The sequence below is a fragment of the Balaenoptera acutorostrata genome, chromosome 1 (genome assembly GCF_949987535.1).
Source record: "Balaenoptera acutorostrata chromosome 1, mBalAcu1.1, whole genome shotgun sequence".
NCBI lineage: Eukaryota > Metazoa > Chordata > Mammalia > Artiodactyla > Balaenopteridae > Balaenoptera > Balaenoptera acutorostrata.
This window is the reverse complement of record NC_080064.1, coordinates 89,727,452-89,752,140: the sequence shown is the minus strand read 5'-3', so window position 1 is coordinate 89,752,140 and position 24,689 is coordinate 89,727,452. Positions and strand designations below refer to the sequence as shown.

Sequence of the window (24,689 nt, the reverse complement as noted above, 5' to 3'; positions counted from 1 at the left end):
TATTCCATTGTATATATGTGCCACATCTTCTTTATCCATTCATCTGTCGATGGACACTTAGGTAGCTTCCATGTCCTGGCTATTGTAAACAGTGCTGCAATGAACACTGAAGCACAGATTTTTAAGGCATGGAATCAGTTTCCTCATTAGATTTATGTGTTAGATAATTTTGGAAGCAGTGTCAACATCTAGATTTTTTGCCAAATATTTCCAGCAAGCTAGACCAAAAAAAAAAAAAAAAATCTGTGGTCTCTCTCCTCAGACATTCTTGACATGATGTTCTTATTCTCCCAGTATATACAGAATAACCTAGTAATCACTTTTACTTTATCAGTCACCGACTATGTCAACTCATGATGGCATAAACATTACCTGATATAATTTGGTTGTAATCATGCACTGACTAATTCATGATTCCATATACAGAATTAAGAAAAACTCAACAGCATATTAAGCCATTAAATGACACAGAAGTAGACACGGCTTTGCTATCAACAAAAATGTTAACATAGTTTGCTTTTAGCTAACGCCACTGACCAGACATTATTCTTATTCCAAATGCTATCTTAGAATTCCTAGCTTCAAACATCATATAACATGTCTTACAAGGAGTGTACAGTAAGGGAGAATCTACTTTTTCTTAAAGGAGCTCAAATCAGTACAACAATGAGTAAACAGGACTATCTTCATTAACAGTATTCACTAAAGCAAGGATCTCTCAAATTTGACTCTGGTTGAAAAAAAACTTTCACTTACCTCACAGTGTAGTATATATATATTCAATATGTTAAATAGTAAATATTTTTAAGACTAGTAGATACAATAAATTCCTAGGCCCTTAAAAGAAGTTAGTAAAAAAATCATACCTGAGTAAAAATATTATGCGTTTGGCTTAAAATCCACCTGGTATCAGCATCAGGTGCTACTACTAATTTCAAGGTCCCAACATAAACATCAGAACATAAGGTCCAGAAATGCTGTTCCTGTAAACTGTAAACTCCTTGCAACTGCTGCACCTAGAATATAAAGAGCACATATTAACATGAACTCAAGTATAAGTACACCCAATTTAAATTATGCAACACATCAGTAAACATGGATTCTACTCTCTAATGAAAAAAGTGGGCTGGTGGCGGGGGTGGGGGGCAGTTTGAATTGATTAACAAATACCTACTGAGTACTTACTATGTGCTGGTACCATGACAGGTGTTTGGGAAATATAAATAAACACATATCAAAATTTGTAGGGCACAGCTGAGAGAGCGCCTAAGTGAAATTTACATTTTCAAATACAGTTGACCCGAGAACAGCACAGGGGTTAGGGACGCCAGCCCTCTTCTCAGTCGAAAATCTGAGGATGCAACCAACCATGGATCATGCAGTACTGTGGTTATTTACTATTGAAAAATATCCATGTATAAGTAGAACGTGCAGTTCAAACCTGTGTTGTTCAAGGGTCAACTGTACATCGATCAGAAAACAAATATAAATACAAATGAGCTAAGAAATTAGGAAAAAAACAAAGTCAACTTAAGAAATAAAAAGGAAGGAAATAAAGGATGGAAATCAATGATCCACAAATTTAGAAATGACAGAGTTCACAATATCAAAAAACTAGTTCTCTGAAAAGATTAACGAGCTAGAGAGTCAGTGTTTCGTACGTAATGGGGGCATGTTTTAGACAGGACGATTCTTCATCGTGTACAAGTGTCAGGAACTACAGGATCTTTGCATCCCCAGGACCCAGGGAACTACATGCCAACGTATACCCTTCCCCAACTCATGTGACAACCAAAAAAGGGAGGGACGTCTCAAAGTTTTTCCAGTGGCTCCTTAAGTGTTCCGCACCCTTAGGTTGACAACCACTGGCGAGACAAACTCTGATGGCGGTAAAAAAATAAAATAAATGAACATGCAATTAAACAAAGTACAAAATGAAAAAGGAAAAGAACTACAAACAACAGATTTTAAAAACCATAAGACGGAATACTATATGAATGTATCAATATGTGAGTGTACAAAATACTACAGCTGAGTAGAATCCAAACACTTCTCACCACCTCTACTGCTGTCAGGCTAGTTGAAGCCACTTTAGTTTGGATTATTGTAATACCTTATTAACTGGTCTCTCTATTTCTAGCCTTGCACCTCTTCATCTATTCTCAAAACAGTAGCCCAAGTAAGAATCTGTGACTTCAGATCAGATGCTTTCACTCTGCTCAGAATCCTCCAGTAGATTCCCATCTTACTCTGAACAAAAACCAGTGCTTTCACGATGACATACATGGACCCACGTCATGTGGCCCCTTGTTATTTACCTTATTTACCTCATCTCCCACTCCTCCTCCCCTTGCTCCCTCTTCCTCAGCTACAGCAGCCTCCTCACCACTCTGGAAAGTCAGGCACACTCCTGTCTCAGGGTATTTGCTATTCCCTCTGCCTGGAGTGTCTTTCCTTCCAGATTTCTGCCTGGCCTACTTTGTTTGGGTCTTGACTCAAATGCCATCTTCTCAGGAGGCCCTTCTACTGTTATTCCATCTAAAACTACAGTGCTTTTATTTTTACATTTCTCTGCTTTGTTTTACTTTTCGGCATATGATGTCGCACACTACATTACTTATGTTATTTATATTGTTTCTTGCCTGTCTCCTCTGGCAGAACTCAAGCTCAATAAAGGCAGGGATTTATTTTTGATTTTTATGTTTTGTATCCTCAGCACCTAAAACTGTAAGGACCTAAGCCTGGCCCAAGTAAATGCTCAGTAAATAGTACATGTATGTATACAAAATGAATATAAATTCAATTTTGGTGTTTGCTTTGGTAGCACATACACTAAAATTAGAATGATCAGAGAAGATTAACATGGCCCTTGTGCAAGAATGACATGCAAATTCGTGAAGTGTTCCATGGTCATTTCACAATGTACATGTATATCAAAACAACACATTGTACACTTTAAATATACATAATTTTCATTTATCAATTTTACCTCACTAAAGCTGGAAAAAATAAATAAATAATAAAATCAGAAAAGCAACAACAAAAAACACAATTTCAAAAATCCAGACAAAAATGAATAAATTTCTGGAAATACAGAAAATGCTGTAATATAAGAAAAAAACCAGAAAATATAAAAGGGCCATTAAAAACTGAAAAGGTAATAAAAGTTCTCTTTCATAAAGCACCCCCTCAACCCCAGTCCCAGAGGGCAGACTTTCAAGAAACTTAACATAACCTCTTAGTTTTGCCAGAAAATAAAAAAGAGGTGCTATCTCATATAAGTAAGAATTAATCTTGATCCCCAACCAGATAAAGACAATAAATCATAAGCTAATTTCTCTTATGAATTAAATAAGCTAACTCCAACAGTATATTAAAAAATAACATATCATGACTAAGTTAGGTTTATCCCAAGAGGGAAAGATTAAGCACCAGAAACTCTATTACTGTTATTCTTCAATTAGTGAAGCAAAGGAGAAAAATCACATAGTCATTTCAATAAAAGCATTACAATTATTTAATAAAATTCAACCCCTATTTATGATTAGAAGGACACTTCCTTAACTTAATAAAAGCTATCTACCCAAAACGTACAGAAAACACTTAAGGAAAAAACGTTAGATGTATTCTCTTGAAGATCAGGAAAATCTTTACAAAGATGTCCATATCACCACTATTGTTTAATATCTCTGTATAGATCTGGAGGAGATGAACTAAGATCAGAACCCAGAAGTTAAAACAAAGGCTCAATGTAAAAAGATCTTTATAACAATTACAGCAATTTAAAAGAGAAAGAGGTTACTCTGTGAAGAGGCTAACTACCGATTCCTGGAAATAGTCAAGAAGCTGAATGACCAACTGAATGTCGCAAAGGAGATTCTTCCAACAGATAGAAGTCTGGGCCAAATGAATAATAAGATCTTTTTGAATTCTGAGATTCCCTGATTCTTAAGTTATCTATTTGGGATGTCAATTAAGAAAAAGTTGAACTTATATCTATCAAAAATATTTATTTTTATCAGAATTTGATGCATGTAGGATTACTTTCTATAAGCTCCAAGACACTTGGTGGGAAATGTGAGACAATAACCATTGTGCCCTTTAAAAAATCTGCTTTTACTAGGGAAAGAGGTCAAGGTGGACTTCCTCTTCCTCTTTCAGGACTCTGATGACACAGTGGTTTGAACCTGATATCCCTCCACACTTTTCTAAATGGAAATGGTATACTGCTAGGGAAACAACACCCTGACTGAACAGATTTCTTCTACCTCCATAGATAGAGCAGTACAAGCACATTCCTGCAGTTATCCTAAAGCATAAGTTAAGGAATGATTCTTATAGAAACTGGCATTAACTTTACTCAAATTAAAAAAAGTGGGGAAAGTGTAGCTACAGATGAAAATCTGTGTTGCTCTTCCTGCTCTGACAGTGTAGTTTAACAGAAAGAGCATGAGCTTTTAAAGCCAGAATGACATGGATTCAAATCCAGATTCAGCCACTACCATCTGTGACTTTAGATGAGTTACTTAAATCCTTGAACCTCAATTTTACTCAATTTTCCTAGGGAAAGGAAGATGAAACTTACCCTGTATGGTTAATGTGAAGAAAAGAAACAATATATGTAAATCACTTAATATAGGTACCAGCTTAGAGTAGGCATTCAATAAATTGCCCCTTTCTCTTCCACAACTATGCTGACTGGTCCTACCTTAAATCATAAAACCACAAATGTCAAATGGGCAGCACTTCACTTTCCCTATCTCAAAAAGAACTATTCTATACCTTCTCTTTTCTCCTCTGGTCTTCTAATTTCTCTGCATGATTACTCTGCCCTGTAAATCAAAGAGAAAATAGAAGCACACAGAAAATCCCTTATCCTGCACCACCAAATCCACCAGTCAGCCCTCATCTCTTTCAGCACTTTGTCTTCCCTTGGGGGATACAGTACCCCTGCCTCCTATCTACAATTAATTCCTCCATAGTGCTTTGGGTTCTATCCTTTTTCACCTTCTCAAGAACTTCATTCCTTCAGCAGGTAGTGAAGTAACCTGCTTCACTACCATACCATCAATTTCTTCCTGTCAGTCGGACTGTTCCCATCAGTAACACACAGGCTCCAGAACTGCACTGTGTAATATGGAAGTCACTAGACACATGTGACTAAATATATGAAAATGAAATGAAATTTAAAAATTAGTTGCGCTAGCTCTAATTATTAAGCTTCAAACGCTCAATAGCCACATGTTCCTTGTGACTTCCATACTGGACAATGTAGATTATTGAACATCTCCATTATTGGGGAAAGTTCTCTGGGATGCTGTTTTAAAAAATCTTATTTTAAAAACAAATTCCCTCACCATTGTTACTATATCTACAGCCAAGCTATCAGCTCATTTCTTTGTTCCCTTTAACAACACTTCTTAAAAAAAGTTGACTGTAACCACTATCTCTACCTCCCCAATTCATTTTCTCCTTAATCTGCTATTATCATGCTTTCTCCAAACTCTACTGAAAATGCTTTTATCAATGCCATTAATGCTGTTCATGATCCCAATCAATGGTCACTTCTCTGTTCCTACTGTAATTGCCTCACAGAAATATTTGGCACCGTTGATTACTTCCTCCTTCTTCAACTTCTTCTGGGTTTTCCAGCTCCCATTCCTGGCTTTCCCACCTGTGCTCTAAATCTGGAGTTGAAACTTGACCTAAAGATTAGAGCTTAATCCTCCCAAGGTAATCTCACATAATCCTAATGTTTTAAATGCTAGTCATATACTGATGACTCAAAACTCCTCCTAGTTCTAATCAGTCCCTAAAATTCCAGATGTGCATATCCAACCACTTAAGTGACATTTCCCCTAGATGTGCAGTAGGCATTTCATTTTTAACATATCCAGAATAGAACTCTTGATCTGGGAGGATCTTCCACCCTCACACCTGCATCAACCTCAACAAATGGTATTAGCATCTACCTAGTTGCGATTCAACACTTTTTCTCCCCTCTGCTAATATAATCCATCTCCAAAAACTTATCCAAAATATCTACTTAGCTCCATTTTCACTTCTACCACTGTAGTCCAGGCCACGATTTTTCAGATTAGAAGATAACAGCCTCTTAACTGGTTTTCTTTGCTTTCATTCTCCCTAGAGTTTATTCTTTAATAGCAAGCAGAATAAGCTTTTAAAAACTTAAAATTTTGTGACACTCTACCTGCCTAAAAGCTTTCTAATGCTTCCCACTGAATAGAATTAAATCTAAACCTCTTAGTAAGACCAAAACCTCTATATGATCTGTCCTCTGCCATTCTCCCCAGCCTTTCCAGCCACTCTTCCCTTTATTATGCTTCAGCCACAATGGCTTTTTTTTTCCTGTTTTTCAAACACACTAAATTAGTTCCAGTCATAGACCTTTTTGCATTAGCATTTTCCTTTGCTTGGAATACTCTTCTCCAAGATTTTCATGTCTGGCTCCTTCTTGTCAACAAGATTTCAATTTCCTTGAATATGACTTCCCGGATAAATCTGACATAGCCATCCATGTCTCACATGACTTTGTTTTATTTCTGTTATAGTAATCATCACTGATATTTTCTTATTTATTTATTGTTTAGTGCCTGTGTTTCCCCACCAGACCATAAATTCTTTGATAGACCCTGACTACCTTATTTACCATTACACCCCCTAGTACCTTAGAAGAATATATGGCATAAAAGGGGAGCTCACAAAATCTATGCTGAAGAAATGCTTATATCATCTGCTATTCATATGTATATTTTAAAAGAGCTGCTTGATTTCTAGATGAGGACAACTTCTACCACATTTTCTTTAGTGATGCTCAATATTTTCCAATGATTTTATTCTGGTTTGTATAAATGGCATTCATGGTCAGCATTCAGTCTTGGCAGAAATACTAAATTATACACACATGCTACCCATATTTATAAAAGTTATAACCCCTAACAGCTTGGAAACAACCAAAACCCAATGGTTTGGAAGCTTTGAAACTTACCCTCTGATAGCACTGAGGGAGAGTATTTTCCAAAAGGGGAGGAGTTCTCTGCATTAATATTCCAACAGACTCTCTTAAAAGAGGAATAACACTATAGAAAAGGAAGACATCAAACTTATTAAAGCCACATTCTGACAATCCCATCCTGCAAGAAAGTAATAATATACCTCCCAATAGAATATAACAAAGATTTGTCAGAATAATATGAGGAAAAAGAATCCAGCCATTGCTCCAAATTTTTCATGGGACAAATAAGTTATTTAAAGTAAAAGTAAAAGAGCTAAATGAAATACATCAATGTATGAAACAATAAACATACTACTGAATAGTACTGGAGCATCTAAAATTTAAACACAGCAGTCGTTCAACTGTCATTTAAAATATGACTTCAAATGGCTAGAATCTTCAAGGATAATCTATAAAGCATATCATGGCCAACTGGTCCTTAACGTTTATCAAATATTTACATTCATTTATCTGAACAGTACTGTTAAGGAAAATACAAAAAAATTAATACAGTATATTAAGTTCATTCGTCCAGTGTTTTTCCAACCCGATGATATATCAGTCTTCTTTGATTATTAAAAAAAAATAGAAGCCTGGATATAGCCACAGATCTAGTGAATCAGCACCTCTAGTGATAGGGTCCCAAAGCCTGTATGAATTGATGTAATTAGTCCTCAACCAGTATTTGGAAATTATGGCTTTAGGCTACTTGGATGGTTAAATGCACAGAAAGCAATTAATAGTGTAATGGTGAGGGTGACTCTAATGCAGTAGTTTTCTAAACCAGCTACATATCAAATTCACCTTAGAGTCTTGTTTGTTGTCATTTCTAACATATTGAATGAGAATCTCTGAGGGAGAGTTGAGGCATCTATGTTTTTAAAAAGCTCTTCAGGGAGAGTCCAATGAGTCAGGGGGTGAGGCACTGCTCTATTTCTTGAAGCAGACTGAGAGGGAAGGTTAAGAATAGCTTCATTACACTTAATAGCTTAAGCCAGTTCTTTCTTTTAAACTTGTAGAATCTCAATATTTCTAGAGTAAAACCCCTCCTGATTATAGCTATAGGAGATAGAGATAAAAACAAAACAAAACAAAACATATACCTTTTTAAGGAAGGTAGAAGGTGAAGTGTACCTTAAAAGATTAGTAGTACTTCTGACAGATAGAAAAGAAAGAGAAGATATTAATGAAGACGCAAAGGAACAGGGACAATGCTTGTCTTGTTCACTGTTATATTCCCAAGGAGGCCTAGTAAAGTGCTGGTCACAAAGTGGGCCCACAATAAATACTTGTTGGTTAAATGAATGATAAATGCATAGATATTAGATGTTTTAGAATCTAGATTAAAGAAAGGAAAGGCCCCAGGGAAGAAATTAGGAGACTGTTCCATACTTTGTGTTCAGTGATAAGTACTTGGATAGGGAGGGTAAAAACAGGAACAGAAACAAATAGAAAAATTAAACAGATACTGAGAGATATTGAGAAACTGGTGTCCAGGGAAGCAACACCAAGGGCAAGCTTAGAAAACTGAAAGTGTGGAGAGAATAGCAGTAATGAATATAAAAGCTCAACGTAGACAGGAGTTTAAGTCACATTCAAATGAAAATATTCTTCAGTCAGATAGTGATTTACGAGCCAAGAATAATTAGATGCCACCTTTAATTGCTTCTTCTTCCTTAAAACCCTCATCCTCTAAATCACCAAGTTCTCATGACTTAACATTCTAAACATTTCTAAACTCCATCACCTCCCCCCCCCCCCGTCACTCTATTACATATGTCTACAATAATCTCCATATCACTTCACTTGGATTATTATAATAGCCTCCTAAATGGTCCCTTTACCTCTAGTCTTATTTCCTTAAGTCTGCTGTGACAGGCAGCTTTAAAGATGGATCCCAATGACCCCTGCCTCCCTAGCGTTCATGCTCTTGTGTAATCCCTTCCCCTTGAGTGTGGGCTGGATCTAGTGACTTGCTCCTAATGAGTTAAGTATGGCAAAAGTGACAAGATGTCAATTCTAAATTAAAGTAGTCTGGCTTCCATCTTGTTCACCCTCCTCTCTTGCTCTCTCACTTGCTTGCTCAAAGCTGCCACGCTGTGAGCTGTCCTATGGAGAGGCCCAGGGCAAGGAACTGAGAGATGCCTCTGGAGAGGAACTGAGACCCTCAGTCCAACAGCCCAAAAGAAACTCAATACCGTCAACAGCCACTTCAGTGAGCTTGGAAGTGGATTCTCTTCCAGACGAGCACTGGAATGACTGCAGCCCTGGCTGACACCTTGACTGTCACCTTGTTAGAGACCCTGAACCAGAGCCAGTTAGCCACGCTCAGGTTTCTGAACCAAGGCAAAGATAATAATGTGTGTTATCTCAGCTACGAGGTTTTTGTGTTAAGTTCTTATGCATTCATAGATAACTAATATAACCATTCTTTACAAAGCCATTAGACTAATCTACCTAAAATCAGTATCTGACTCTATCCCTTCCCCCTTTAAAAAAAATCCATTAAGAGCTCCCTACTGCCTAGGGGATTAAGTGTAAGCTCTTTCACATGGTATATTTTTTGATCTGCCCTCCTCTTTTGATCTCCACCTCCTATCATTTTTGCTTCACATTTTAAGCTCTCTAAAACGTAAGCATGTTTGTACTTTCACTTTCTGCTGTTTTTCCTTTCATGCTTTGGCTCATGCTGTAACCTCTCTAGAATGTCCCTAAACTGCCCTGTAATCTGGCTTCTATTCCTTCTTTAAAATCTCAAGTGTCACCCCTTTTAGGGTATATTCCCTGATCCCAAACTGTCCTCCAAACTGTATAAATGTCCTCTCTGTGCTCCTGTAAAACATCTGTGATACCTATAGTAACATTGGAGGAAAAATGGGTGGAAAGCAACTGGAATCAGGGTTAAGGATTTTGACAGTGAAAGAACATCTGTTATTCCTTCATCTAACCTGAAGAGTAGTGTCTGTTTCTATCTACTGTGCTGTGATTAAATAGGTGAGGACTCCCTGGATTTACCAAAAAGGCAAAGAAAAACAACACAGTAGAATAATAAGGCATAATTCAACCATTACATTTTTTCTTTCCTCTCTCCATCCTCACTTCTCAGGAAAAAGAAAGGATCAGTCACTAAATGTTTCTATATATCTAATTTACACAATGTTTATGTTTTCCTACTTTCCTTATTGTACTTCTCAGAAAATGAGGCACAATAATGGTTCCCCTAGAATAACTGTTTGAGAATAAGCAATTTAAAAAAATGTTTTATACAGCAGGTTCTTATTAGTTATCTATTTTATACATATTAGTGTATATATGTCAATCCCAATCTCCCAAATCATCACACCACCCCCACCAGAAAATAAGAAAAGTTTTTCCATGTGCCCACTAAATTTAGCTATTTTGATAATTTCTTCTCCAATCTTTATCTCAAGAAACTCCTAATAATCTGGAGATATCTGAGGTGGAAAAATCACTCAAATGTAAAAATCATGAGACTTGGGTTCTAATTCTGCCATTAAATAGCTTCAGGAAAATAGTATAACATTCCAGAGCATCAGTTTTCTCATCTATAAAATGAGGAAGTAGATTAAATATCTAGGCAATTTAAAGATGGAAGCATCTTTAATTTATTTTCATTCAATAAGAAAAAAAAAGGTCAATCTACAAGGAATACTAAGAGAGAATATATTTGGAAATGAAAGAAAATATAAGTCGCCTTTCTATTCTAAACAGCAGCAACAACAATGCACAGCAGCATCCTCAAATGAGATACACTTCGCCAACGAATTTAATCTATTACTACTTAGGTAATCCTGCCAATGGATTTTATTACGCAATCAATACAAATAAGCAATAATTAAGCACTACATGCTTTGCTTGGCATCAGATTTTCTCGAATCAGATGGAATCTTACTCTAGAGTTGTGGTAATGGAGACCTAGTGCACCGAAGTAACTTGCCCAAGGACATAGCCAGTGAATGGGAGAGCTAGAATAATAAGAACAGGTCTTTTGACTCCAAACTCAATCTTGAAAAGTTCAAGTCAACATTTACTATATGCCTACCATGTGCCAGACATGTGCTAGGCACCAGAAATAAAAAGATAAATAATACACAATGCCTTACCTCAAAGGAATTCACAACTACTGAAAAAGCCTGTAGAGATCAATGGAAATCAGGCAACAAACGCTTATTTAGGACCCACCATTTGGAGGAAGGCACATATGAATTCAAAACAACTGTAGATTAAAAGCCTGTATCCAATTTCATTTCCCATGAACTTTTGGTGAACTTTTTTTTATTAGTATGTTGACAACTTACTTTTGAATATACCTTTAAAAAGAAAAAGTATAACTTTCAAAATAAAGTGGGGGAAAAAGGAATAGAAGAGAACACGGACTCTACTGTAACAGAAGGCATGCAATATGAGCAATGATGTTACTTAAGCAATAGTTGCAAAATATCACCTTGCAAACAACTTTTAAAATATTTATTGTCTTAGAATACCTAGGGCTAGTCTAGCTTTCCTTGCAAAGAGCTAAAACACAATTAATACAAAAGAGTTGAGTCCAATCTAAAATAATCCTTAAGGAGATCAGCTTTAAAACATTAAAGACATTCCCTTAATACAGTCTCTTAATAAGTCACCCAAAATAACCATCTACAAATTTATCCAAACCTTTGTTCAAATTTTTATGTGTTAACCCACGTGTATTGCCTCTCAAAGACTGCTACTCCCTTGTAAGAACAACAATAACAACAACTAGTACGGCCCTTTTTCTCCTAAAATTTACTTTCACCTGTGGCCCTTAGTTTGAGGATTCTAGAACTGGTGAAGTTCCATGATCACAGATTACACACTATTAGAATTAACAGAGGGGACTTCCCTGGTGGCACAGTGGTTAAGAATCCGCCTGCCAATGCAGGGGACACAGGTTTGAGCCCTGGTCTGGGAAGATCCCATGTGCCGCGGAGCAACTAAACCCATGCACCACAACTACTGAGCCTGCGCTCTAGAGCCCACGAGCCACAACTACTGAGCCCGTGTGCCACAACTACTGAAGCCCATGTGCCTAGAGCCCGTGCTCTGCAACAAGAGAAGCCACCGCAATGAGAAGCCAGCACACCACAACAAAGAATAGCCCCAGCTCGCCGCAACTAGAGAAGCCCACGAGCAGCAAAGAAGACCCAACGCAGCCAAAAATAAATAAATAAATTTATAAAAAAAGAATTAACAGAGAATTTAGAGATCACTCATTTTAACACAATTCAAGAACCATAATGCAGATAAATATTTTAATAATAAAATTAATGTTAGAAGCAAGCATCTATTTTAAAATAACTAAATAAAAGATATAACTGATACATATAAGGAAATAATATATAGAGAGTGTACCAACAGGTTCTTACTGATTTTGTTATACTATAAAATTTGGAATGGTTGCCTACTTAGGTAGAATTTTAATAAAATGTTTACATTCAACAGCAGCAAGCATTTCACCAAAGCACATGGAAGCATCACACTAATTTTCTCCAATAATAATTTTAAAATATTGTTAAGAATTTCAGATGTAAGAGTTATATAACTAGGTTATGAAACTGGGGCGGGGAGAAAAAGATGCTTGCTAAATCACATGGTGATAAGCAATTTAGAACCAAAGCCAATTTCTATAACAATCTCAGAGGTCATAAAAATGTAAAAGAAACCTGTAGAACCTCTATTTTTGCTTTTTTAAAATTGTGTTTAGCTCAGGAGTTTGTGCCCATATTTTTCTGATTAACTATTGTAATAGGGAATCATAAAATAGATTTTAGCATGGATCTATCTAGCCATAATGAAAGGATACGGGGAAAAAGACAAACTTAGCAAATTCCTGACTGAGCTAAGACTTACAGCTGCATCCAAACCCCAAAAGTAAGCATTTGGAAACAATTAGAGGTTCACTTCTGGTTGACTAACTCAATTCTAGCTTTAACAGTGAAATAGCATTTTCCTAGCATATATAAAAAGAATGAGTCATTAGGTACATGAGTTTACCAGTAAAACATGGTAATAGTTTTATTCCTCAAAAGCTGAAGATAAATCAAATTTACAATCATACAATCAGAAACTTAAAATTAATATAAAGCTTAAATGCTAGCAGATTAAATAAGCAACAGTTATTACTCTTTATTGCCAGTAACTTTGTAAATGAAAAAATATTCAAATCTTACTTCAAAAGCAGCATATTTAGTGAGTCTCACCATTTCAACAGTACATAAAATTATCTAGCAATAATTATAAGCAAACCAAACCAAAGAAAAGGGTATACATTATGAAAACTTTTGAAGAACAATCAGACTGGTGATAATCATAATCATTAACAATAAAAAATTTCAGAGAGTTGAAACTATTACTTAGATCTGAGAATAAATATCTATTAATAATAATTCAAACACAATTACTGATTCACCTTTTTTGAATTGGCTAATGGGCTTAAGTCCTCCTGCATATTACCAGTGGTTCTTATAATCTACAAGCATATAGATAGCTGTACTTTATAAAAGAACCCATAAATTTGAAGGTGTAGTATATATCATACACTCGAAAATGCTTAGTGGACAAAAAAACCAAAGAAAATTGGCCCCCAAAAGCAATGTATTCTGCATTCAGATATGGTGGTCCTATGACAAGCTGTAAATATGCAGTCATATTTACACAAATACAATGATTCCGTAGTAAAAAACAATTACCCATTAACCCAGAATTTCATGAGCCTAATATAGAACAGATAACCCAGAACCACAGGAATTGTGGCTTGCCTTATAATTATTCTGAGTTTCTGAAACCTATGGTTTAAATCAACACATATTTACATAGTACCTACTTTACTCAATAATGGAGACAGTAAGATATCCTAAAATACCCTTAGAACTTAGAGCCAAAGTCATGAAAAGGTCACTCTTTTCCTTAAACTTCTGGAACTTATTTATAACACTCAATGCATCTGGTCTTTGGACTAAAAGCATTAGTAAATAATGTCAAGTTAGTAAATAGTAATGTCTTTGTTTAGACAACACTTAATAGTTTTTAAAGTATTTAATAAATTTTTTCCAATTTGATCCCCACAACAACCTTAAGTAACTTTCAGAAAATGTTGGAATCACAGATGTAAGCAAGATCATAAGAGATCATTTAGGCCAACCCCCTCATTTTACAGAAAAGAAAACCATCTCAGAGAGATTAAGACAACTTGTTCTTTGTTACACACACCAGTGCGGCAGAGCTGGGTGGGATAACTCCAAGACTATAGCTCCCTGCACTACACTGCAGAGTCTCATCATGATCGAGTCCTCTGGAGTCAGAGACCATATTATATTCTTCTAATTCCCAGTGCCCAGCACAGTGTATGGAATATAATAAGTGCTTGACACATGACTGCTGAATGCATAGTCTATTTTAAAATTTCAAACACTAGCGGAAGATTAAAATGTAAAACATCCCTTGTTTGACATGACTTTCAACCCTTCACAATAACAGCTAAATAACAAAACAAGGAAAGAGCCCCTCAATTTAGTCATTTCCCCAAAAGAATCTCCAATAAATAGAAGCAAAAGTATCTTATCCTCTATTCAAGTATAGGTGAGAAAGAACTAATCACACTTAGGCAGAAGCAATCAACATTCCCAGCTCTTGATGTGCAATTTGTTATCTTAATAAAGGCTCTTTATTCTCATGAATAAGAATATTCTCATAAATAAGAAACTAAAATCACACCAACAATATAAGTAAAAAAAAAAATTACTAAGTGATACATATGTATCCATGAAGAGCAAAGGTGCAAATAAATAAGAAAAATGAATGAGAATTCATAATACCCTGTCAAGAGGGAGGGAAATGGGGAAAAACAATGGAATAAAAGAAGTAAGAAGAGAGGACTTCCCTGGTGGCGCAGTGGTTAAGAATCCACCTGCCAATGCAGGGGACACGGGTTCGAGCCCTGGTCCGGGAAGATCCCACATGCCACGGAGCAACTAAGCCCATGTGCCACAACTACTGAGCTTGCGCTCTAGAGCCCACGAGCCACAACTACTGAAACCATGTGCCACAACTACTGAAGCCTGTGTGCCTAGAGCCTGTGCTCTGCAACAAGAGAAGCCACCTCAAGGAGAAGCCCACGCACTGCAATGAAGAGTAGTCCCCACTCGCCGCAACCAGAGAAAGCCCGCGCACAGCAACGAAGACCCAAGGCAGCCAAAAATAAATAAATATTTTTTTTTTTAAAAAGGAAAAGCAGAGAAAAAGGTGAAAGGATTTAAAAAAAAGAAAAAGACGAGGACAAAGAGCACCACAAGATATACATAGTTTTGAGAGAAGACTGGAATAAATCTTCTTCTTATTATTATTAAATATGGTAACATTTGTATTGAAAAGATCATGAGACTTGGAGGTACCTCCCCATTACCTCTGCAACTCACTGAAAGCAGTGGTGAGGCTAAGATGGACAAAGGCAGGAGATGAAGCTCTTTAAGGAAATCTGCATTTTAAAAAGTACAGGAGTGAAGAAACAGGACTTTATTTAGGAAAACCAGATAAGAGGGCAAGAAATATTTATTAATCACTTCAGTGATCACAAGTTTTAACTCAGAACAAAAAGACCTTAAGATCAGCACGAAAAATCCAAGAGGAATGGGACCAGAGTGCTGATCAAATACCTAGGTTCAACAAGGCTATTAGGAATCTGAGCTAAACAGTGTCTATCTGGTTTTAGGTTAAGCAATTAACACGCAATGCTTGCCAAGTGGCAGGTCTGTTCTAGGCTTGGTATATCTTAACCTATTTAATCCACATATAACAAATTATGAGGAAGATATAACTATCATTGCCACTTTAAAGATGAAAAACTGAGGCTAAATGGCTTGTCCAAGGTCACACAGATAAAAGGTAAAAACAGGATTTGAACCCAGGCAGTTCTGCTCCACAGTAAATGCTCTTAACTTCTTTGCAAGACTCCTTCCAATTAAGTCATCAGCGTGGCTTTGCTAGTGCTCCCAAAGCACCTTTACCTAAAGGAGAATTCTGACATTAGGAGATGCTGACCTTCAAAGTGTATAGGAGGCCTGGACCACAAAAAGAAATTTAAAAGCTCTGGAAAAGATGATCAGTAATAACAATATGAAAGTTTTCTGCCATCTGAGAGCTGACTGGTATAGTCAAAAGTTGAACAGAAGCAAACCTCTGACACCTAGTTTCTGTTCTGGGCCCATCCTCAATGATAACTTCCAAAGTCACACATCTGAGAAGCAAACCTAATGTAGGAAATGAAAAGCAAAGGAAAAAGTACCCTTATTTGCTTACCCAAATTAAACTTAAAATATCACTGTGAGGGCTTCCCTGGTGGCGCAGTGGTTGAGAATCTGCCTGCTAATGCAGGGGACACGGGTTCGAGCCCTGGTCTGGGAAGATCCCACATGCCACGGAGCAACTAGGCCCGTGAGCCACAACTACTGAGCCTGCGCGTCTGGAGCCTGTGCTCCGCAACAAGAGAGGCTGCGATAGTGACAGGCCCACGCACCGCGATGAAGAGTGGCCCCTGCTTGCCACAACTAGAGAAAGCCCTCGCACAGAAATGAAGACCCAACACAGCCAAAAATAAATAAATAAATAAATAAATAAAAATAAAATTAAAAAAATATATATATCACTGTGAGAGTATTTTTATTAAATATCTCAAAGTAGGTTTCTAATTGCTACAGTGCTACATTGGATGCTGACTACATTAAAATATTTAGTTCCTGAGGTAGGTTAGGAGTAGAAATCATGTTTTCAAAGGATAAATTAAGCAAGAGAACAGAGTAACAAGTGCAGACTATACCTAGTGGTGGAGAATTTCAAATTAATTACACACAAATTAACAATGAACAATGAATAATCAAAGGGACTAATAGTTTTTCTTTTGGCAGGAGTAAATTAAGAGTAGAAAAAAAGTATGCTTTCAACCTTTTAAATTTTACTTTTATTTTTTTAAAGGCTAAAAATGTCTATGATTCCGAAGTCAAAAGTATATTTAAGATATACATTCAAAGTCTCACTTCTAATCCCTTCCCTCTGCCTAGAGGTAACTATATTTATTATATTTGTTTTTGGTTTATTCTTTGTGTTTCTTTTCAAAATTATAAGAAAACATGCAGATTATATGTGTATCTCTTCTCCTTATGGAAAAGGTAATAGTACTACTTTTTGCCTATCTTATGCTATACTCCTATATATCATTTGCTACATATCAAGCGCTATTTTGTTTTCTTAACAATACATATTGAAAATAACATCACATTACCATATAGAGATATTCCTTTTTCTTTTTTTATTATTATTATTACGGTAAAAAAACCATGTAACACTAAATTTATCTTAACCATTTTTAAATATATAGTTCAGTAGTGTTAAGTAACAGTGTTGTGCAAAAGATCTCTAGACCTTTTTCACACTGCAACACTGAAACTCTTTACCCATTAAACACTATAATTCCCATCCCTCCTGCCCCCAGCCCTTGGCAACCACCTTTCTACTTTGTTTCCACAATTTTGACTACTTTATATATTTCATATGAGTAGACTCATACAATATTTGCTCTTTGGGATTGGATTATTTAGCTTAGCATAATGTCTTCGAGTTTCATCCATGATGTAGTGTGTGACAGAACTTCCTTCTTTTTAAAGGCTACATAATATTCCATTGTATGCATATACATTTTCTTTATCCATTCATTTGTTGACAGATATCTGGGTTACTTCTACCTCTTGGCTACTGTGAATAATGCTGCAATGAACATGGATATATGAAAATATTTTTGCAATCCTGCTCTGAGTTCTTCTGGACAGGTACCCAGAAGTGGAATTGCTAGATCATATGGTACTCTATTTTTAACTTTCCATAATGGTGGCATCATTTTACATTCCTATTAACAGTGCACAAAGGCTCCAAATTCTCCACATCCTTGCCAGCACTTGTTACCTATTCTTTTGATAGCAGACATCCTGATGGGTGTGAGGTGATGTCTTGTCATTTTGATTTGCATTTCCCTAGTGATTAGTAACGCTGAGCATCTTTTTACGTGCCTATTGGCCAGGTGTAAATCTTCTTTGGAGAAATGTTTATTAAAATCCTTTGCTTATTTTTATATTGGTTTGTTTTGTTGTTGTTGTTGAGTTGTAGACCTTCCTTATATATTCTGAATATTAACATCTTACAAGATACATATGACTTGCAATTATTTGCTCCAATTCCATAGGTTGCCTTTTCACTCTGCTGATTGCTCCTTTTGATGAGCAGAAGTTCTTAAGCTTGGTAAAGTCCAATTTGTCTTTTTTTTATTTTTTTTGCCTGTCTTCTTTGGTTAGTATCCAAGAAATCATTCCCAAAACCAATATTCTGAAACTTTTCTCCTAGGAGAAAAGTTTTTGTCTAGGAGTTTAATAGTTTTAGATCATATGTTTAAGGTCTTTAACCCATTTGGAGTTAATTTTTTTATGTGGTGTAAAGTAAGGGCCCAACTTCATTATTCTGCATGTGGATATCCATTTTCTCAAAACCATTTGTTGAGGAGACTGCTTTATCCCCATTGTGTAGTCCAGGTATCCCTGTCAAAAATCATTTGGCTATATATATGCAAATGTTTACTTCTGGGCTCTTTATTCAGTTTACTGGTCTATATATCTGTCTTTATGCCAGGACCACACCATATAAATCACTGTTTCTTTGTTGTTATGTTTTGAAATCAGAGTGTAAGGCCTCCAACTTTGTTCTTCTTTCTTAAGATTGTTTTGGCTATCATAGTCTCTTCACATTCCATACAAGTTTTAGGATTTTTAAAAAATTTATTTCTGAAAAAAAAAATGTCATTAGGATTTTGATAGGGATTGCATTGAATCTGTAGATGACTTTGGGCAGCATACAAATTTTAACGATACTGAAGTCTTCTGATCCATGCATGAGATGTCTTTCCATTTATTTATATCTTTGATTTCTTTTAGCAATGCTTTATAGTTTTCAATGTACACATGTTTCACCTCCTTGGTGAAATTTATTCTTAAGTATTTTATCCTTTTTGGTGCTATGGTAAATGGGATTGTTTTTAAAATTTCCTTTTCTGATTGGTCATTGTTATTATATAAGAATGCAACTGGGTTTTGAGTGCTGATTTTGTATTCTGCAACTTTGCTGAATTCTTTTATTAGTTCTAACAGTTTTTGTGTGTATGTGTAATATTTAGGATTTTCTACATATAAGATCATGCCATGTGTGAACAGGGATAATTGTAATATTTGTTTTCCAATTTGTATGCCTTTTCTTTTTCTCGCCTGATTGCTCTAGCTAGAACTTTCAGTACTATGGCGAATAGTAGTGGGAAAATTGGGCATCCTTGCCTCATTCTTGATCTTAGAGGAAAAGTTTTCACTCCTCCCCAGGTGTGGGTTTTTCACATATGGCTTTTATTATGTTGAAGTAGTTTCCTTCTAGTCTTGGTTTGTTAAGTGTTTTTAATCATGAAAGGGTGTTGAATTTTGTCACTTTTCTGCATTGTTTGAGATGACCACATCTTTTCTTCCTTCATTTTGTTCATATGGTGTATAATACTGATTGATTTTCATTATGTTGAACCATCCTTGCGTTCCAAGTATAAATCTCCCCTAGTCATGGTGTATGATGCTTTTAATGTGCTACTGAACTTGGTTTGCTACTGTTTTGCTTAGGATTCTTAAATCAACACTCATCAGGGATACTGGTCTATAGTTTTCCTGTTGTGTATTTGTCTGGTTTTGATATCCAGTTAATGCTGGCCTCATGAGTTTGGGATTCTCCTCTCCTCTTCAATTCTTTGGAAAAGTCTGAAAAGAACTGGTACTAATACTTCTTTAAATTTTTGGTAAGATTCACCAGTGAAACCATCTGATCCTGGGCTTTTCTTTGTTGAGAGGTTTTCGATTACTGCTTCAATCTCCTCACTAGTAATAGGTTTGTTCAGATCTTTAAAATTTCTTCATGATTCAGCCGTGGTAGGTTGTATGTTTCTAGAAATTTATCAATTTCTTCTAGGTTATCCAATTTGTTGGCATACAACTGTTCATAATAGTCCCCTATAATTCTTTTTATTTCTGTGGTATCAGTTGTAATATCTATTTCATTTCCTATTTTAGATATTTGAGTCCTCTCTTTCTTTTTCTTAGTTGGTCTAGCAAAGTTTTATCAATTTTGTTATCCTTTCAAAAAACCAACTCTAGGTTTTGTTGACTTTTTTCTATTGTTTTTCTATTATTTCATTTATCTCTGCTCTAACCTTTAGTATTTCCTTCCTTCTGCTGACTTTGAGTTTAGTTTGTTCTTCTTTTTCTAGCTCCTTGAGTTGTAAGGTTAGGTTGTTGACCTGAGATCTTTCTTTCGTTTTTTAAAAATGTGGGGCTTCCCTGGCGGCGCAGTGGTTGAGAATCTGCCTGCCAATGCAGGGGACACAGGTTCGAGCCCTGGTCTGGGAAGATCCCACATGCCACGGAGCAACTAAGCCTGTGTGCCACAACTACTGAGCCTGCACGTCTGGAGCCTTTGCTCCGCAACAAGAGAGGCCACGATAGTGAGAGGCCCACGCACTGCGATGAAGAGTGGCCCCCGCTCGCCGCAACTAGAGAAAGCCCTCGCACAGAAACGAAGACCCAACACAGCCAAAAATAAATAATTAATTAATTTTTAAAAAATGTATGTGTTTATAGCTATGAACTTCCCTCTTTGTACTGCTTTTGCTGAATCCCATATGTTTTGGTATGTTGTGTTTTTGTTTGTTTTCATTTGTCTCCATATATTTTCTAAATTCTCTTGTGATTTCTTCCTTGATCCATTGGTTGTTAAAGAGCCTGTTGTTTAATTTCCACATATTTTTGGATTTTCAAGTTTTCCTTCTGCTATTGATTTCTAGTTTCATTCCACTGTGGTCAGAGAAAATATTTTATATAATTTCAATGTTCTAAACTTTCTTAGGACCTTTTTTGTGACATGACATATCATCTTTCTGGGAGAATGTTCCATGTGCACTTGTGTATTCTGCTGTAGTTGGGTCAGGCTCAACAACAACCTGTTAGGCCCAACTGGTCTATAGTGTTCAAGTCTTCTCTTTCCCTATTGAGTCTCTAATGAATGACTGCTTGATTTCCTAGTTCCTCTAAGGTACTGAAGTCTCCTACTATTACTATGTTGCTGTCTATTTCTCCCTTTTTGTCAATGTTTGCTTTATATATTTGAGTGCTCTCATGTTAGCAGCATATGTATTTACAATTGTTATATCTTCCTGGTGAATTGACCCTTTTATCCTTACAATGTTTCTTCTTTGTCTCTTGTGACAGTTTTTGTTGTCTATTTTGGCTAAGTATGGCTACCACTGCTCTCTTCAGGTTCCTGTTTGTATGAAGCATCTTTTGCTACCCTTTCACTTTTAGTCTATGTGAGTCCTTATATCTAAAGTGAATCTCTTGTAGGCAGAATAAAGATGAATCTTTTTTTTTTTTAAATCCATTCAGCCAATGTTTTTGAAATGGTATGTTTAATCCCTTTACATATAATTACTGGCATGGAAGGACTTACTACTACCATTTTGTTCAGTTTTCTGTCTATCTTGTAGCTTTTTCATCTTTCACCTTTTTTCCCTCTTTTACTTCTTCCTTTGTGTTTCATTGATTTTCTTGTAGTGACATGTCCTGGTTCCCTTCTCATTTTCCCTTTGTGTATATTCTATTAATATTTCCCTTGTGGTTATCACTGCATGTGACAAGTTGCTCTTCTTTTGCTGCTTTCAAGATTCTCACATTATATGTAACTTTTGACAGCTTGATTATGATGTGTCTCAGTGTAGGTTTCTTTATATTATATTTACCCAAGTTGAAGTTCTTTACATTTCTTGAATTTGTATATCTGTTTTTCTTCTCAGATCTGGGAAAGTTTCAGCCACTGTTTCTTTAGCTAGGTATTCTGCACCTTTCTCTCTTTCTTTACTTTCTGAGACTCCCATAATGGATTTGTTGTTCTGCTTGTCCATAAATCCCTCAGGCTCTCCTCATTTTTTTTCTTCTTTTTTTTTGCTCCTCTGCCTCAATAATTTTTGTTAAGTCCTGCCTTCAATCTCACTGAGTCTTTCTTCTGCCTGGTCAAATCTGCTGTTGAGTCCCTCCAGTGAAATTTTCAATTCATTTATTGTTGTTCTTTTGTTTGGCTCTTCTCCACAGTTTCTATCTCTTTGATGATATTCCCATTTTGTTCATGCACCATTTTCCTGATTTTGTTTAGTGTCTACCTGTGCTTTCTTTTAATTAATTGGGCATCTTTATGATGGTAATTTTGAATTCGTTACCTGGCAATTCGTATGTCACCTTTTTTCAGGTTTGGTTTCTGGATATCTAATTGTTTCCATGGTTGGCTGCTTCTTTGTATGTCTTATTTTTCATTGTTGGGATTTCAGCACCTGAAGAATCAGTCAACTCTCCAGATTTTGTGGTCTGGTTTCATGCAGGGAGGACTTACTCTATATAGCCTGGCAGGAGATTCAGGAGACCTCTCAAGTCTTTTCTGGTACATGCCCTCTCTGAGCTTGTGCATGTAATCTCCTATTTGAAAAAGGATGCTGGCTCCTATTCAAGAGCTCCTCCTGGTGTCTATCTGCAATACTGCTGCCTCCTGGAGCTGTAGTAAATCACAGTCCTGGGGTTCCGCCTAGTGTCTGTCTGTGGTACTGCAGACTGCAATGCACAACTGATGTCTGTTCCCAGGGATGCCCAACCAGGCACCCATTTTTGTCAGTACTTGGATACAAGCAAGACAAATCTCTCAGGCAGCACCTCCCTAAAAGTCAGTTAATGTTAAACTCCTTTCCCCCCGCAGGAAGATGGGAATTGGGGGTTTCCTCCCGAACAGTCCACCATGTGCAGGCTTGGGTGGTGGGAGTGGTTATGAGGAGAGAAAGTGGGGAGTGTCATGAATTTCCTGTCAAGCTTCCATGTGGTTGGCTTTCCATTAGCCTGGTGTGCAGGAACCTTTTAACTAGTTTCTGGATTTCTCACAGAGGCATTTTGTCACTTTGTTGTGTTAAATCTGTCTCCATGGAGGAAAGAGAGTCTAGGGCTTCCTATTCTGCCATCTTGCTGATTTCACTTCCTGTCTCCCTTTATTCTTTTTTTTTAGGGATACATAGAAGTCCCTTACTGATGTACATATGTGTTCTTTCCAATCTTTGGCACAAACACATAAAGCCACAAAGAATGGCCTTAAAATATATCTTTATGTATTTTTGCCAATTGATATTTAGGATATATTCCTAGAAGTGGAACTGCTTAATCAAAGGTAAACATACATTTAATTATGCTAGATGTTTGTCAAAGTTCTCGCCACAAAGATAGTACCACTCTCATTTCTATCCTCAATGTATGAGAGTACTTATTTTACCTACAGCCTTGCCAAAAGGTTATGCAAATTTTTGGATATTTATCCACCTGATTGGTGAGAAGTGGTGTTACAATATAGTTTTAATTTGCATTTCTTTTTTTATGAGTGAGGCTTAACTAATTTTACATGTTTAAAAGTCATCTGTATTTCTTTTCCTTTGAACTAAATGACCTTATACTTTTGCCCATTTTTCTATCAGGCTTTTAATTTTTTAATTTTTATTTTTAAGAGCACTCTCTATATTAGGGAGGTTAGCCCTTTATGATCTAAGTGGCAAATATTTATCCCAATTGATTATGCTTTTTGACGTCCCTTATGGTGCTCTTTTTTCTATGCCAAAGTTCTTTTTTTTTTAAATGTAACTTAATTCATCAATCTTTTCTCTCACTGATTCTAGGTTTTGAGCCATAGCTGTTTCCCTAATATTCCCATGTTGTAAAAATAATTCAGACATGCTTTTTTTCTAGTATTAGCATGGGTTCGAGTTTTACTTTTAGAGCTCCAATCCATTTAGAATTTATCCAGGTATATAGTATGAGGTACAGTTCCAAATTTATCTTTCTCCACATGGTTGGTTATCCAGTTAGTAGAAAGCTCATCTTTTCCCCACTGACTCAAAATGCTGCCTTTATCCCTATAAAATTTCTATTTGCATATAAACCTATTTCTGGAATTTCTAATCTGCTCCATTAGTCTGTTTGCTTTTTTAGGCATCTCACTATTTTAATTGTAAAGGCTTGGGACTTCCCTGGTGGTCCAGTGGTTAAGCCTCCATGCTCCCAATGCAGGGGGCCTGGGTTCGATCCCTGGTCAGGGAACTAGATCTCGCATGTTGCAACTAAAGATCCTGAATGCCAAAAGGAAGATCCCGCACGTGGCAACAAAGATCCACATGCCACAACTAAGACCCAGTGCAGCCAAATAAATAAATATTAAAAAAAAAAAACAACTGTGAAGGCTTTACACTTTACATCTTCTTTTCCAAGGTTTTCTTGGCTATTCCTCCTGCTTCTTTGTTTTTCCTTATAAACTTTAAATTTAACTTTTATTACCTCTTCTCTAGAAAAAAAAAACCTGTTGGTATTTTTATTAGACTAGTTTAAAATTTATAAATAAGAGTTAACATGTTTATAATGTTGATTCTTTAAAAACACCATAATTGACAAAAAAAGGCTCTGTTCAAGTCTACTTTTGTTTTTCAGAAGTGTTTAAATTT

The 24,689-nt window shown here is 36.2% G+C and overlaps 1 protein-coding gene and 1 non-coding gene across 2 annotated transcripts in view; one reads left to right on the top strand and one right to left on the bottom strand.

Moving 5' to 3' along the window:
- Positions 1-24,689, bottom strand: part of SLC30A7 (solute carrier family 30 member 7) — a 76,416-nt gene that overhangs the window by 9,182 nt on the left and 42,545 nt on the right. Inside the window, exons 9-10 of the mRNA XM_007169517.2 lie at positions 7,010-7,100; positions 867-1,016 (exon numbers count right to left, since the gene is read on the bottom strand). Coding sequence (XP_007169579.1) covers positions 867-1,016; positions 7,010-7,100 — 241 coding nt within the window. The remainder of the gene's footprint in view (positions 1-866; positions 1,017-7,009; positions 7,101-24,689) is intronic.
- Positions 2,809-2,914, top strand: LOC114236233 (U6 spliceosomal RNA). Its single transcript, XR_003622222.1, has one exon. It is a non-coding gene; the product is annotated as a U6 spliceosomal RNA (small nuclear RNA).